Raw genomic sequence first — 17539 nt, forward strand, 5'->3', positions numbered from 1 at the left:
CTACTGAATCTGCTCAAAAAAATTCGCAGGATTAGTTTGAGAAATGCGACCTGCAGAGATTATCCGGAAAGGAAAGCATTTTTGCACAAGCTGAAACGGAGACCTTCGCTAATGCTCGGTCAATTTTATTATAATTTTAAAGTAAAAACGGCTGTGCGTCGGTCTGTCAACGCATGTGCTGTTGAATCTCCTCGTTATGGAACGAAACATGTCTAGCACATTTCGACTTAATGCAACTCGACACACTTCAACGGTTTAGGTTGTGCGTTACTGGTGTCTTTCAATATATAAATATAAATAATATCCGAGTACAAAATATGGAAAGATTAGAATTGTACAGATTCCTCTTGATGTGTTTATATATCTTACTTATAGTACATACAACTTTTGAAGGTAATGAATACGAAGTCTTATTGATTCTTAAAATTAAATAACACGCTTGTAAAAACGAAACGTTTAATAATTGATGGTCTAAGAATACGAGTAGATTATGTATGAATATTATTCATGTATATTAATAATGCTACATTATGTATATGTTTATAGAATCCTATTGTTTGTTTTCTTTAAAAAGCACGGGTTGAAATCATGACTTGCTTTAAGTATTTTTTCGATGTGATTGTCATTGAAGGTGACCCATTTTTAAATTCGCAAGACATCAGTAGAAGCCCTGTGTCGTCACATTGTTAACATTTCGGGTGCGTACGCGCATACGCGTACGCATGGAATTATAATCGAAGGAGTGTTCCAAACGCATGCCGCACCAAACCAGTAAAAAAATAGCCATGTGCATAGAGGTTCTAATAGACTTATTATACTAGGCCAATAATTATGACAATCCACAGAACTAACCCAAATAGACTGTTTTGCTTAATGCGAGCGTCTTCACCTGGTTATTACATACATACATATACTCACGCCTATTTCCCGGAGGGGTAGGCAAACACCTCGGATTTTACTTGCTACGATCCTGACATACTTCTTTCGCTTCTGAACAACCATTACGTTTACCTTAACACTATTGAGCACACTAACAATTTGCATTCGGCAATTTGCAAACGTGAAAACGTTTGTAAATTGACGACGCCATTTGAAAAGGGCGGATTTTTTACAATTTGACTGCAAAATGGCTATGGTGCGCCACGATTTCAGCTGGTTGATCAGCAGACCACGCATGTTTATTGCAGCTTTTAGGATTACATTTAAACTGGCTAACAAGTGCATTTAAGCTCGGTAAGCCATCAGAGTATGACAAGGACGTGCAAATTGCGAAATGCCTGACTTCGCCATTGTGCAGATTTAGGGGACGCTTTCTAAAGACGCATACGGGAAAGCGTTTTAAGAGGACAGTAGGCGACTATTACTAAAGTATTCCTCATTTCCTAAACAATGATATGATAGATAGATAAACCATTTATTTGCTTGCCACAATACAGACATATCAACAAAAAATAATAGAAACAATAGCAACACCAAAATAAAAATGAAATAATGAACAAAAAACATCAATAAAAGGTAGGTAGATAGTGATATGGACAATATTTTAACACCGTTTAATTTATCCATCACAACTTTTTTTATATATCTGCGTCTGGGTTTTGTAAGGTCCAAAAAATACTAGACCGCCTAAATAAGCCTTAAAGTTTCCTTAAGGAAACTTATTAATGTAAAAACAAGATGCATACGTCATTATAAAGTAGATTTTGCACATTGTTTTTCTTCCTTTTCCTTGGCATTATTTTATTTTGCCATTTTCAAACATTCGCGTTGTCGCGGCATCTTCAGTTGCAAGCGACCATTTACCAGGGTACTTACATTTTGGCATCAGAATTGTACGCTAGCTTGCCACTACCTTCGCAAAAACTTGGATTTTCCCCACGAGTCATGCAAAACTCGCGCTTAAGGCCACAGCTGTACATACGTATGTCGGATATCTCATTGATGGGCTGTCACTTGCAAATAAACAATCACAAGGTTTCAAGGCCACCGTTTTATTTATGATGGCGCCTACGCCCATTAATAACCAAACACCTGTACATACATTTCCCAACCACGCAGAACTAATTTCATATAAACGAGGCGAGTTATCGTGTTCTTATTGCGCGAATGTCAAGTCGAGCTCCTAAACCAACCACCGTAATGTGACAGAGAAATCCTATTATACTTAAATGGTAATTTATTATTTGCTGTCATTATTATTGTTTATTATTGTGTTATTGTCATCGTACGAGTGTGACATATATATTGTTGCAATTTTTTTATTTCTCGCATACATGTTACTTTAGTAAATACGATAAGATCATACGAATTTTACTCCAAATCGTGCAAGCTGTACCATGTGATGATTATACTGGTCCATCTCCTCCATCGACTCAACCATGCTTGTTTTACAATTTGAAACACTTGAGAGGTCCATAGGACGTAAATCGCAATGCAGCTTGCGTACATACGACCTTTTCAATCTAGTTCACATAAATGTAGTATTTTTCCTTGTACCTTACTTTGGTTGAGTAATCGTATGATAAGATAGTGTATTTTTATTTTTACTCTACTAGTAGTACGCTGCAGTGTAAATAGTTGTTTTATGAGGAATGTAACTTTGATAGTAGAGACAAAATCTGTATGATTCGTTTTTATGTTATTCGGCAAATTCTAATGAGTGATGAATAAACTGCCTTCTTTTTCTTTTTAAAAGTCTTGATTTACAAATGATTTCCCAAGTCGCCAAATTAGCGTACAAACATATCTTCAACAACAATGTCCATATTAACCCACACTGGCGTCTTTTGTCTTACGAGCGTCGGCGTCTAGTCATGCATCACTTTGGAAAATGGCGTCGCAGCATCGTTGTGCCAACCTTGCGTCGAGCAGTCGAGAGTTGAACAGACGCCGACGCTCAGAAGACGCTATTGTGGGGAGGCCCTAAATCTGACACCAACGATTTTTGTGCCCCAATTCTCCCAAATGACTGCGAAAGATGTATGATGAAAAAGTACCATTATAATATGAATAATTGATAGGAGATATAAACGATGACATCTAATCGTAAATTTCCCTTGTTTCAGCCCGCCGACATTCAAGACGCTAACGCCGACGTCGCGCACGCACCTGAAGCAGCAGTTGATGCGCGAGCATGCTCAGGAGCAGCGTCGCAGGGAATCTTTACAGGTATGCCTCTGTCCTTGCACGCCATTTAGCATGCTAACGCCGACATTTAAGACGCCAACGCCGACGTCGCGCACGCAGCTGAAGCAGCAATTGATGATGCAAGATACAAGATGTTCCAGGTATATGCTGTTGTTAAGGTGCAGTGGGTTCATTCAGTAGAGTTTTTGAAAAATCGTAGCGCTTTAAATCATAATACGGGTGCCAAAAAATATGAATAGCAATCGTGGGGCTTTTCTCGAGTAACTTCATCGATTCGAAAACTGATTCAACTTGTACTTTCCTTCGATAGAAAACACGAACATTATATCTGTTTTGTGTACTCTTAAGACATTATTTTTAACTGCAGGCACAGCAAGCGGGCCAGTCCAAGGACAATGTGGACGAGAAGAAGAAGTCAGTACCGGCGGACGTGCCGCGGGTCGTGCCTCACGTTGAGCTGCCGCCACAGGTTCTGCAGGTGAGTCTTTTTCACCTTCAAGTAGACCCGTTAGGTGCTGAGGGTGTTCCAGCTGAGATCGTGCCATTACTTGCGCTTCAGCTCGTTGAAAACCAACGCGAGTGGCCGATGGGTGTGGTATTTTGGCGGTTCCGTGAACGTTTGCCGAATGAGTTTTTGTTGTCACTTGACTAGGCCACCAGGTTCTGCAGCTGCAGAGCCTTCTTTATTTTAGATTGTTCCCGATTGCGTCCTAAAGAAACTCGACGACCGCTTTTCTGATAAAAGAGTGATCCTGAGAATTTAATATGTTATGTTATACTCCTTAATTAATAAACAATTGTTTGATGATGCTTCAGGTGCGGACAGTTCTGGAGAACCCCACCCGGTATCACGTGATCCAGAAGCAGAAGAGCCAGGTGCGACAGTATCTCAGTGAATCCTTCCAACCCAATACACAGGTTAGTATCCCTGACACTACTTTTAGTCATATTGCCTCCACACATCTAGAGCTGTGATTTGACACCTTCAATTACTTTTAAAATTATTTGCGCGATGGTCAGAGAGTCTACGGAGAGAGTCCAACAATTAACTCTTTTCAAAGGGTTGTGTCCTTCCTGCTCAAAGCAATACCCTTTTACATCATGAAACTACGCAATGGAGCATTTCACCACACTGTTGCTTACTAACTCTACTCTTTCGATTCTTCTGAAAATGCTAGGAAGGCGATTTTTGATTAGATGATATTCCTTAGTTTCGTTTAAAAATGAAGTGTCAAACCAAAACCTAATTTCTCTCAAGTTAGGGTTGTTGCGTAGCGTCTTCAGCTACTGCTTCGAAACCAAAGGTCCACTTGGCTCACAATCAGACCAAAAGTCGGCATCCTATAAAAGATATTCTAATGAAATGAGCCGAACACATTTAAAAATGATGACAAATTTTCCCAACACAGTTATAACCCTTATTGCTCTTGCTAAATTTCCAGCCATTATGTTCTAGGTTTCGGTGGTCCCACGAGGCGCACCGGTACAGTCGGCGCCAGAATTGGGCACCAAACCACCGCCATCACCTGACCATGGATCCTCGTCCAGCTTGCTCAGTCCTGGACTCTGTTCCGTGGGCACCACCAACTCAGAGGTACGTTTTATCTTTTTAGGACATTATTCAGTACACTCTTAGCCTTCAGACATCTCTGAGCTCACGAAATAAATCAAACGGTCCATCTGATTATCCGTTTCCCAAGCCCTCTTGGTGGGACGGTGCAGCCTGATGCCAGTGTTGGAAAGAGTGAGGAGCTCAGGAGTAGCTTATACCTAACTTCAATATCAAATAGTCTAAAGGTAATGGTTTTACATGACCAATATTATATTAGACGACCATTTTTTACCTACTTACTTTAGACGTGACACACAATTTGGTTTTCCAATTTTTGGTACTAGGTGCCATACTTCTCATATTTGATATAACCGTGAAAACATTCTCTATGTAAGACTCCTTACCTCCTGATGCCTTGAATTTCGATTTTACGAGTAACTACCCACAGTTGTTATTTACTATTTTGGCTTCGTTTTTAAATGACATATTTATTTTCAATGTCCCATGTTCCAGGCTGATGAGTTCCTAGAAGACATCCTATCATTAGATAGTGGGGCAGGCCCCCTGTCTTCGTCAGGGCCGCCTTCAGCCGCCAGTTCGGTCGCTGGTGACTGCGGGCTGCTTTCAGATGCTGATATGCACGCATTGGCTAAAGATCGGCAGAAGAAAGACAACCATAACATGAGTGAGTAGAGTGCAAATTTAGATGATCATCTTCTTATTTGTCGTATACCCATGCCTATGACTGAAGTATGTGAAACTGTAAGACCAGACGCATTCTGTTCAGCATCAGGTTGATAGACATTAGAGACGACGGTGGATCTCTGTCATCATCTAACCCCGTTATCATTTTTGCAGTTGATTGAAAATAAGGGTTGGCAAAAATATCCTAAATTCGCCTTTAGTATTAGCTTCGCATAGCATTAGTTATAATTCCGCTATGAAATTTATCATAGGATTCATGAGCGTATTCAACAATTAGGATTTGTAATAAATTTTGGTATAATTTTCATAATAAGAAAATGACAAGGTGAAGTTAGGGTTGGGTGGCGATGATAGGTTATTTGAGATTTTTTCACTTTTGGACTATTCTTACGGAGCTCATTTATTGTGAATTCAATGGAAATCTTAGGATTCTTAGGATTCCCTTCGGTAGATACTTTTGCCAACTGTGATTTTCAATGAATCGCAAGATTGATAACGGGGTTTGGTCATCATCAGGAACGTCTTCAGCCACCAGTTCCCTAGCTGGTGACTGCGCGCTGCTGTCAGACGCTGACATGCACGCACTGGTCAAGGATCGGCAGAAGAAAGACAACCATAATATAAGTGAGTGCAGTTCGAATTAATATGACGATAGTTACTGTCTAAAGTGTCTAAGTTACATGCTATTGGCATTTTTAATTTTTATTAAATAGCTGCCTAAGGTTACTTATGCAAGCCTATGCTGCACCTGGCTAGAATTTCATTGCAATTAAAGCAAAAAGACAGGAAATATTAAATCACACACTTCTGCTTACGGCAACAATACAAAAATATATAGATTATCGGGTATTCATTCTCTTGTATAGGTGTAATGGCTGCCGCCAAAAAACGACTTTGAGATTTTAAAAGAATACAATTTTGTACCTCATGGGAGACTACAGGACTGACTATATTAAGTAATACCTACTTTGAGCACGGTCAAGGAATCAGAAGCTGAAAATAAACGTAGCTGAATTACTTAAAAATAATTTCATACCATTATCTCATTCCAGTCGAACGCCGTCGTCGCTTTAACATCAACGACCGCATCAAAGAACTCGGGACGCTGCTCCCGAAAACCAACGACCCATTCTACGAGGTCATCCGCGACGTGCGCCCCAATAAGGGCACCATCCTCAAGTCCAGCGTGGACTACATCAAGTGTCTGAGGGATGAAGTCAACCGGCTCAAGCAGAGCGAGCAGCGGAGGAAGCAGATCGAGCTGCATAACAGGAAACTTACGCTTAGGATACAGGTAGGTAATTCATGGATTTCTGTCATATCGGTTTCGTTTTAATCTTAGCGCTTCTTAAAGGAACCAGAATTTGCTATTGTCGGCCTAATCGCTGAACTTTGCGACAGCAACCGCCGTCTGACCTTCCAATCATACAGGCCTTGCTGGAATTAGTTCGGTTCTTTCCACTTTTGATTATCATAGTCGATAATGAAACTGCTAACTATCAACTTGTCATACCTATATGAATATGAAATTCTCAATCAACACATTTGTACAAATAGGGGGTCACACGATCTCCACATTCAAAGCCGCACGGGTCATTGCTACTTGTTTCTTTAGGACTTCACATCTTACTTAAAACTGGATTTTTTTTATGTTTTCTAGGAATTAGAGCGTATAGCACGACTACACGGCTTACCGCTAACAGCAGCTGAAAACGGTGCCTCCCCCTCACCGGCTGAAGAGACACCGCCCCCTCCAGCCCCGGTAAGATACCACTTTCCCGATTTTTAGAACATTTTTTTTTCGGAGCACTTTGTTTGGCCAGTGATGATTTCTACCCAGTGTTTTGTCATGGCAGTACTATAGAGGTCGGGAAATGAAGGGTTGCAGGCCAAATATACATAGACGGCCGAGCGTAGCGAGCGTTTCTCGCCAAGATTTGCTTGTGGAATGTGGAGACTGTGGAAAACTGATAACAAAAAGCTTTATGTACTGTACATGAGCCCCGTACAAGCTCCTGTTTTAACGTGCTTCTTGGGAATTTGTCTATAACTCTTATTATTCCAGGAGGTGATCCTCCCGAAGACGGAGCCATCCCCGTTGATGGAGCTGGGCTCGCACTCGCACGCGGACGGGCCCGGGCCCGGGCCGGGCGGCGCGCAGCCCCCCGACCTGCTGCGCGACATGCCCGGCGCCGCCGACTGCCTCTCCGTGCCCGACGCTTTAGGTAATGCCAGTCTACACGCACACGTGGAAAACGGAGCCATCCCCGCTGATGGAGCTGGCCTACCTCTACTTCTACTAATAAGCAGCGATTTGATAACTATAGCACTAATCATTTATTGTTTTCTCACGAATTATGAGCACTTCAAGGTCTAGAAGGAAAATATAGGATGAACTACTTTCCTGTATAATTGCGATGACGATCACTGGATGCAGGTGCAATTGTTGCAATGCGTATGGAATATTCCGCTCGCCCGTCTTCCGTTAGATTGGAATGTGGACTTTGGTACAATCCTGTCACGGTCGCCACTTGTCGGGGCTGTTATTAATGAACAGCTCAGTTATTATCTCTTCAAGAAAACTCCTGCTTCACGTTAACTTTTTTGAATTCCGTATTTTACAACAATATATAGGTATCAAGTAGGTATGTAATATATGAGACGGTAGTCGAGAGCGTGTGTGTGGTATGCGCGGTGAGTGGTCGCCGCGCTCGTGACGCCATGCTCGGCAGCCCTCACCCCTACAGAACTGGTTTGACCGCTGGTGCCTTAACACACACATGTACCTACGTGTACGTATATATGTACGGTGACAACTGACAATGCCGTATTATGTTACCATTGAGCTGATCTGATGATGGAGACAGGTGTAGCCATAGGAACTCTGTGATAAAACAACGCATTCTAATTGAGTTTGTGTTTTCAGAATTATTTCGGTGTGTATTAGTTGCCAGCAATAAAAGCTTGTACTAAAAAAATATTTTTGCCTAAAACTTATTTAGTTTAAATTTGATTCTTCAATAACAACAGCACTAATAGAATGTAAGCTTGTATTTCAGATGGTCTAAAGCTGGGCTCGTGCTCCCCGCTGCGCGGCGAGGAGGGCCTGTCGCTGGGCTGCCTGGAGCCCGACCTGTGCCTGGAGCAGGAGCCCGACCACTTCCTCAACCACAAACACATAAAGGTACGGATATATTGCAGTTTTATATTATGACAATCTAATAAATATCTAAAGCTATCTCAATCTAGATGTATGAAAAAATACTGAATAAATTAGCAAACAGATTAAGATGTGTTATAAGGTTTGGTATGGTCTGGTAGTTAGTCTAAATGGAGTAAGTTTCTACCATCACACAGTGATGATTCGTGTCTTCCAGATGAGGATGTCGCCATCGCCCGGGCTGCTGGGCGACGGCGCCGTGCTCAACCTGGCGCAGATCGAGGACCTCATGGACGATGACTCACATAACCCCGTCACCACAGGTAACTGATATACTTCATTCGAAGCTCCTAGAGTGCATTTAAACTAGGTTTAGTTCGATATGGTTCGGTACGGTACGATTCGGTAAGGTTAGTTTGGGTTGGGTACAGTTCGGTTCGGTTTGGTTAAGTACGATTCAGTTTGAAAAACAGTACGGTTAGGTACCGTACTGTTTTTCGGTTCCGTACGGTTTAAATGGTTTGGTAGGATTCGGTTTGGTACGGTACGATTCGGTAAGGTTTGGTTGGGTTCGGGACGGTTCGATACAGTTCGTTTCGGTTCGGTTTGGTACGGTAGAAACGGTACGGTCCGGTTCGGAATGGTTCGGTTCGGTATGGTATGGTTTGATTCGGTTCGATTAATATTCACGTATTTATGAGAAGATTATTTCTACTGTATAAAAATAACAGCAGCAGGTATAACTTACTATATGCTAGAGCTCTGGTAAATATAAATGCGTGTGAAAATAGTTCAAAATATAACTAAATGCAAATATAACTAAGAAGTGTACTGTAAGTCTCATCGTTCAAGGTGAGGTGGGCTCAAACAATAATAGGGCTCAAGTACGACTCCTTATACTAAAGGATTCGAACGCTGAAAAATGACAAGTGTTGAAATGACAAATGACAAGACTCGAGTCTTATGCGACAGTTGCTTCGTTCGCGAAACTTGCTAGGTTGGTAGTTCAACAATTACGAATTGAATTTTGAAAGGGTGTCCTATGTACTGAGCCGCGTCTCGTCATTTGAGTTCCGAGTCGTAATAAAGAGGACTTCCAGAATTCGAGTCCTTTACAACACGAGGTGAAAACGCCAACTACATACAATTGCAATCTCGCCTCGTTTGCCTCTAGTGTTGCATTGTTTCCATTAGACATTGGTTTTGTTTGACTTCAGCTTTCTCTCTTATTTCTTAATTAAATTAATGCAAACTTTTCCAGGAGACCCGATGTTATGTTCGTCGCCAACATCGCAGCTATGCAGCTTATCCGACGTAGTCAGTGACGCAACGGAGCGGAGCATCGCCAACATGCTTCACGATGCTGCGCAGTATTCTCCGCACAGTGCAGGTCTGTGTTTTACCTTCAGGATCAGCAGCAAACTCTTTTAAAAGATTGGCCATTGATATGCTCAATGTAAGGTTCTATAGTTTTCATTCTGTCATGTGCATTACAAGCACAAGGGAGTACCTTCGCAGCGCTTTGTACGTCTTATTTTTATTAAGAAGAGAAGAGTTTTTGCAATAACTCAAAAACGGCTAGATTGATCATGTCCTAAAAGGGGTGAGGGGGGGACACAAATGTTTTTTTTTCTTTAGGAGCGTTTATTTCTAAAATGTTCACTATATCCAAAAATGATCGTTGGAGATGCTTATTCGTATTAAAAAAACCTATCCAACAATTCCCGACACTATTGGGTTAAGGAGTATAATTTTTGTATGGGGGATTGGGAAGCAGCCAAAAAAAAAAAAATTTTTTAGGCTTTATTTTACCGTTTTGTGGGCATGCATGATTTATGTATCAATGCCAAATCGCAGCTTTTAGTACTAATGATCATGGAGCAAAGCTGCGGACGAAAGATGGATATTTTTTTTTTTTTTTTTTTTTTTTTTTTTTTTTTTTTTTTTTTTTTTTTTTAATAAATATTATAGGACATTATTACACAAATTGACTAAGTCCCACAGTAAGCTCAATAAGGCTTGTGTTGAGGGTACTTAGACAACGATATATATAATATATAAATATTTATAAATACTTAAATACATAGAAAACACCCATGACTCAGGAACAAATATCCATGCTCATCACACGAATAAATTGCCCTTACCAGGATTTGAACCCGGGACCATCAGCTTCATAGGCAGGGTCACTACCCACTAGGCCAAACCGGTCGTCGGTCGGATATAGCCGAACTATAAGGGTTTCTAGTTGCCTACGGAACCCTAAAAGGGATGTTGTTCTTTAAAGAATAAGGAATTAATCATAAATAGATATAACGAAAAAATTTAAATATTCCAAAGGCACATTGATTTTTTAAGGATTTTATCATTCCGAGGATAGGTCGGTCGTGTTCACCGATGCCTATTGTAGCTAATTAGGCGCAGTATTGTACAAAAGCGATGTCCGCTCTCTAGGTATGAGGTATAATTTGAGGTATATGTGGTAACATATGACATAAAGTAACGCGAACGTTCACACCGTCTTCTTGTTAATTTGAAGTCGTAGCGGTGGGTTTAATCAGAAGTAATATTTCCAGGCACGTCCGGGCTGATGGGCGAGGGCGCGCTGGGGCTGGGCGGGCTGGCGGCGCTGGGCGAGGGCTGCCTGCCCGCCCTCCTGCTCGGCGGCCCGCACCACCACGCGCCGCACTCGCCGCACAGCCACCCGCGCAACCACTGCTTCGACATGGACCTCGGGGCTTAGCCCCACACTCAAGCGAGAGGTTCGAAGGTCCGTTCATCTCTTTACACACCGGCGATCCGCGAAGGACCGCCGATCGAGGTCCACGTCGATGATTCCTTATGAATACGCGCGGCCGAAGGACCTATAATCTGATTCTGAGGGCCAAAGATCTAGTTCGAAGGACCACTAATCCGACTTAAAGGACCGCTGACCGGATTCGAAAGACGACTAATACGGTTCAAAGGACCACTGACTGGATTCGAAAGACGACTAATCCGGTTCAAAGGACCACTGACCGGATTAGAAAGACCACTAATCCGGTTCAAAGTACCACTGACCGGATTCGAAAGACCACTAATCCAGTTCAAAGGACCACTGACCGGATTCGAAAGACCACTAATCTGGTTCAAAGGACCATTGATCCGGTTTGGAGAATCGACCCGAACGACCAGCTGATTGTAAGTGCTCGAAGACGTCAATGATAAAATAACTCCTGAATGTGTTGGTGAGAGAACTTGGACTCTTGAAGAGTTGTCATGAATTTGACAGTGAGATTATGTCAGTTTACAAAGATGTCTGACAATAATGAACTACAGGTTTACATTGATAATTAGGAGAATCGAACTTTAGTCTTGTAGATTGGTTTTATCATCAACGCCCGTCTTAGTAGTTTTTAATTTCGTACCAGTATTTTTGGAGATTATTTTACTCTTCCATGTAGATGGCGTTGCTTCCTTCGAATTGCTAAATAGTGTTCAAATAATGTTCTTAAATAATAATCTAGTTATAATGTGTTCATTATTTGACTATCGGCACGATTGGTAAAATTAGAATATTTTTGATTGTTTTTAATGTATGCCATTTATGGATTTTACTAAATTACATTAAATTTTATAGACGATTTGAGTCCCAGTTAATTTTAGAGAAACCAAAGAGATCATTAACATTTGGGTAGAAAAGAAAACATTTTTTATAAAAAATGTTACTCCACTAAAAGTAGATATTTTATATTAGTAAAATCCTTCCTAAGTAGCTTAGATATTTAAGCGTTGTAGTTTTCGTGATACACTAGTTACCAGCTCATTTTATTATTATTTTAAAAGCTATATTTTTAGAATATTTTGTTTGGCTGGATACAGTTTTCACAGTTTTGATTCTTTTTAATTACTTAAATAGATTAGAAAAATGCTTGTTTATTGTTAAATAAATGTATGTAACTTTTGATGTTTTAAACATTGCGTATTATATGCTAGCAAATTCTGTTCATACAAAGTATTATGAAATTTTGACAATACTATATTTTTAATAAAACATATATTTTTATGGTGCTCTTTTGGATATAATATATGAAATAATCTTATAATTAAATTATATAAATACACTGGGATATTACCTAACTGACGGACCACAATATTTTATACAGAAAAAATGTGATACATTATATTTTAGATAATTAATCAATAAATAAAAATAAAATATTTTTGTACATAGACTATTTCAACATCTTTAATGTGTATGAAACAAAGTGCCTTGATTGTAGTATTTATGAAGTTTTTGACTTCGTGTAAATAAAATTATTAGAATTGTTGGAAACACACTGGTTTTGTAGATCACATTATTTATTAAGTTTTATTTTGTGATGATTTTATTGTTAATTGTTACTGTTAGAAGCCTATGCAGTATAACAACGTTTGTCGAACAAAAATTTAATAGATATATTAAATACGGTTCCCACCAAACGGAGTCGAAGCGCATTTCACATTAGTACGGCCGCAAGCCGGTCGGCTGCTCGTCGCTCCTGCATAGGCCCATTGAAAATGCGCTCCGCCGCGGCCCGACTCCAACTGGTCGGGGAGAATTGTACATTAAGGAGAAAATTACTACAAATTCGATACCACTTTTCAAATAAATATGACAACTTGTGTGTCACTGGTACATTTAAATTGGAACCATACAACAGCTAAAAGAAGCAAATTGATAAACTTAACCTACTTTTGATGGTCGTAAGTACTAGACTTAGAACTTTGAAGTTCTTTTATAAATTATGGTACTGAAACATGATATTGAGGTTTAGTAAAGTTAAGGAAATTAGTATAATCTTTGAGAACGAAGAACGAAAAAATCATTTAAAATTGTATTCCACATAGGAAGAATTTAATATATTTTTCCTACGGGAAGTGCATATTATGTATCATGATATTGGAGCCTGGCTCTAGACTAATGTGAATATGTGGAATTATGTGAGGTAGGTGTTATCGCTCGGAGCTAAATTTATAAAATAAATATTATTAAGACTATAAGTGACACCCCGTCTAATGTGAAATGAGTTAACACAGAACCTCGATTATCCGAACTCATCGGGATCGAGATTAGTTCGGATAGCCAAATGTTCGGAAAAACGATGGTTTTATAGAACTAGCGAGAGTTTACATAAAAAACTGTATATCAAAAAAATACATATTATCGTCGAAACACAAGACACCTGAAAAAAGTCGAATACTTTGTTTATAATAAAATACAATAAAATCGTAATATCTTAATTGACGAACGGCTGAATAATTGAGTGTTCGGATAAACTAAGTCAGCGTCCGAATAATTGAGTGTTCGGATAATCGAGGTTCTATTGGAATTACTAAACATGTAAAACAGTGTTTTAAGATGGTAAAGTACATATATAAATATTAAGAAACATACCTACAATACTTACACTATGAGGACTTTATTCATAAAAAGTAAATTAAGTACGTACAGCAATCTTATAAATAAATAATAATAAATAAATATTATAGGACATCATTACACAAATTGACTAAGTCCCACAGTAAGCTCAATAAGGCTTGTGTTATATCTTATGACCTTGCAGATCATTTCATAAACCAATGTACATAGTTACAAATGTTATACTTTTTATATTAAAAAATTACCTAGTTATTGTACACATAACTAAACTGTTCCATCATATTTTTCTATTTTATCCATAAGATTCCTGTTAATGCCAAGCTGCTGAACTAATTGAGGATTTTCTAATTAATCATAAAATTATCTCATTCTCAGCTTTTTCTTGAATAAGGTCCTTAATGTTTTGCGCATCATGTATGACTGTATGTATTTAAATTCATACATTTATACACCATGAGCCTGGTTAGTCAAAATTTGACTTTCGAGTATGTTGTAAATGACTGCTGTCAACCCAAAATATATTATGTTTATTTATATATAGGTATGTCGTGCAATAAGAAACGTCGGTGCCAGTTTGCGCTCAAAATAATGTAAGCAATATTACTGTTCGTTTTAAGTGCTTTGACTTAGTAAAATATAAAATATTTTCAATTCTGCGTAATCAATATTAAAATCACCCTCATTTTAATTAAAATGTTTCAATTAACTTCTTAATATCTAAAATGTTGACTAATGGTTGTTAGACATTTTAGCTATATTAATATAAAAAGTAATCCAGTCAAGTTAATATGATATCAAACCAAGCAGGCAAAAAATAAGCAAATACAATTTTGCAATCACATTGAGGACTTTTTGTGGTCTAAAGTTTAGACCCTAAAGCTTTATTAGGTACTAGATTGTAATGTTATTACTTACAGGCAGCTATTCATATATTGACCTTGTTAAGATAATACAATATTTTTTTTATTGATAAAAACCTTTATTTAACTATAAAGGGCAAGCCACTGGGCCATATTATAACGTTTAATGAAAAAATATTAAGGCCGGGAAATATCGAATTACTGGCCGATATACCCTAAACCGCTTAAGAATTGTATTTTATCGAGTTCCGTGTTTAGGCCACGAGGCTGGCTGAGTGGCCTAAGTAAGGTACGAAATTGAAAAGCTTTATTATATCGCTAATGTATACAATCATTTTTAACTCTTTAAATGCTTAGAACGCCTTTAACGGTTATAAGTGCTATGGCGTATTTTCAACGAAACCTTCAACGTTTCCAGAGTTATTGACGTGTCAATAACATTCTTAGGATTGACAGATGCAGAGGCGTATTTTAATATTTGGCGCCCTGGGCGTGGGCTGCCCCATGTAATAAAAACAAAAGCATTTTTTTCTCGGCGCCTTCTGGAAACGTGAGGCCTGCGCCTTTGCAGCCTACCGCTCCGGGCCATGGCCCCCTTGGCCCTAGGGTAAATACGCCCCCGGACAGATGTAGATTCAAAAGGTTACTATTTTGAGAATCAAATTAAGCAATTGAATTTTTCGACATTAAATTGAATGGATTATGAAAGATATTACAAACGATAAGTTAAAATTTTACTACTGATGATATTTTGCTATGTTAGACATAACTCGAAGGTGATATTAAAACTACAGTGCCTTTATTACGTATTTGAAGACATTATTATAGATAAATATTTCTATTTATATTATTATATTAAAGTAATTCGGGCGAAACACAAACAAATGTATGAATTGTATGTTATTTAATATTGTATGAGATTAAAAATATTGTTGAAGTACAAAACGTAAATAAAACACAATTTACTAGATTATTCGTGTTTCAATTTAATTAAACCTTATCCGGATGTTTTGCTAAAACATTATTCCAACAGTCAAAAGTAAAAGAAACCCACAGCAGGTTTTTAAAGGGAGTTGCAGGCGTCCATGGGCTACGGTGACTGCTTAACATCAGCTGGGCCGTATGCTAGTTGGTGGTATATAAAAATAATGTTGATTGTACGATCAGTGTATCATATCCAAATTGGTGATCTTCTACATGTTCCTACTTTACAAAACTTTTTTATATTTTATCTACACACATATCATTAACCCCTTAGCATGCGTTGAAAAACCGCAAATTACGACCAGTTTATCTATATGATAAACTGTTTTGCTGTAAGTAACTATACATAATAAGGCATTATAACACTCGTCTGATGTTTTTTATGGAACCTACAGTCATGTTTAAATGCCATTATGTAGTCACATAAACTACTATTATAATGAAAATAATAAGATAATAGTAGTGTGAAAATAATAATGTAATAGAAATTTGATTTTAACGCCATCTGTATTTTAGAGCACGCAGTTTTCTCTTTGCAAGACTTCGTTGTTCACGGTGTTAACTGAGCATCCACGTCCAAACACGATGTCGACGTAGTGGCTGTAACGGGAACCAGATGGCACAAATATCTAGAAATTATTTCGAGTTGAGAGAGTCCAAATGGTGTAAGTACAGTCCGCATTAATCAGCGGATCATACTTACGCTTCAAGATTATCTAATTAACTTAACAAAAAGAGATGTCTCTATAATGTAGGACAATAGGGTTGTTTCCATCTACAAATCTTAGGGCAGAATTGTATCCCAATAAACTCTTTTGGGTTATAAGAACATGTTAAACTACTTTTGGGGACCTGTAATGACCATATTTTTGTAAATATTGAATTTAAAATATCTTTTGGCACACGTCACGTGACCAAACTCAAACGTCATTGAAGATTCTGATGACGTCACAACTCTCGGATTGACACTGTTAACAGTTAGGCGATAAACATCGAATGACAAATGTCAGTTGACAGTTCGTATCTTCTACGTATGTATGTAGTTGTGTTCAACCATAAACTGTGACGTCACACAATTTTCAAAGAGCGCTTTCGCGTCCGCGCCCAAGCATCTGTCAAAACAAATTTTGTTAATTTAACATATTTAAAGCCGTTTTTAGTATAAAAGTTGAATTTTAGGGCAACTTTTAGTTAATATAGAACGTAATACAAGCGTTTCAAAAAATTGGAAACAACCCTATTGTCCTAATTCGATTGTGACATAATTTTGAACGGGAACTGTAGAGATATAGGTAACTCGAGTCGTTTGAGTCTTTTGTTTTAAGTTTAAGACTCGACTTAATTTTTCAGACTCTTGTAATTAAGTCGAAAGTCGAGTTCCTTTCAACCTGTTGTAGACCCGAGACACCTGAACAAGCTCCACACCACAGAGATGCGCATGTCACGCTGGTCAGCGGGTGTCACCATGATGGACATGATTAGAAACGTGTATATCCGGGTAGTTTCAGAGTAGCTCCAATAACAGAAAAGCTGACGGAAAAACGTCTGAGGTGATACGGTCATGTACAGAGGCGTCCAGAAGACTACATGGTTAAGGTAGCCCTCGAGATTCCAACGACGAAGCGAGGAAATGGAAGACGGCCTGCCACCTGGCTGACGACGGTGAGACCTGAAAGATCTCAATATAGACGCCGACCTTGCACTCAATCGTGCAGAATGGAAGACAAGAA

At 38.8% G+C, this 17539-nt stretch overlaps 1 protein-coding gene across 9 annotated transcripts in view; it reads left to right on the forward strand.

Moving 5' to 3' along the window:
- LOC133530614 (transcription factor EB) overlaps window positions 1-15795 on the forward strand; it is a 174631-nt gene extending 158836 nt beyond the window's left edge. For 8 of the 9 annotated variants that reach the window (XM_061868606.1, XM_061868613.1, XM_061868611.1 and 5 more), the window contains 13 exons: window positions 3066-3168; window positions 3515-3625; window positions 3964-4065; window positions 4604-4741; window positions 5213-5384; window positions 5921-6028; window positions 6457-6698; window positions 7065-7166; window positions 7470-7629; window positions 8464-8588; window positions 8782-8887; window positions 9826-9954; window positions 11141-15795. In XM_061868606.1, coding sequence (XP_061724590.1) covers window positions 3066-3168; window positions 3515-3625; window positions 3964-4065; window positions 4604-4741; window positions 5213-5384; window positions 5921-6028; window positions 6457-6698; window positions 7065-7166; window positions 7470-7629; window positions 8464-8588; window positions 8782-8887; window positions 9826-9954; window positions 11141-11307 — 1765 coding nt within the window. In that variant the 3' untranslated portion in view covers window positions 11308-15795. The remainder of the gene's footprint in view (window positions 1-3065; window positions 3169-3514; window positions 3626-3963; window positions 4066-4603; window positions 4742-5212; window positions 5385-5920; window positions 6029-6456; window positions 6699-7064; window positions 7167-7469; window positions 7630-8463; window positions 8589-8781; window positions 8888-9825; window positions 9955-11140) is intronic. The other variant, XM_061868616.1, reaches the window with a different exon arrangement.
- The last annotated feature ends 1744 nt before the right edge of the window (window positions 15796-17539 follow it).

Source organism: Cydia pomonella, chromosome 23 (genome assembly GCF_033807575.1).
Source record: "Cydia pomonella isolate Wapato2018A chromosome 23, ilCydPomo1, whole genome shotgun sequence".
Classification (NCBI taxonomy): Eukaryota; Metazoa; Arthropoda; class Insecta; order Lepidoptera; family Tortricidae; genus Cydia; species Cydia pomonella.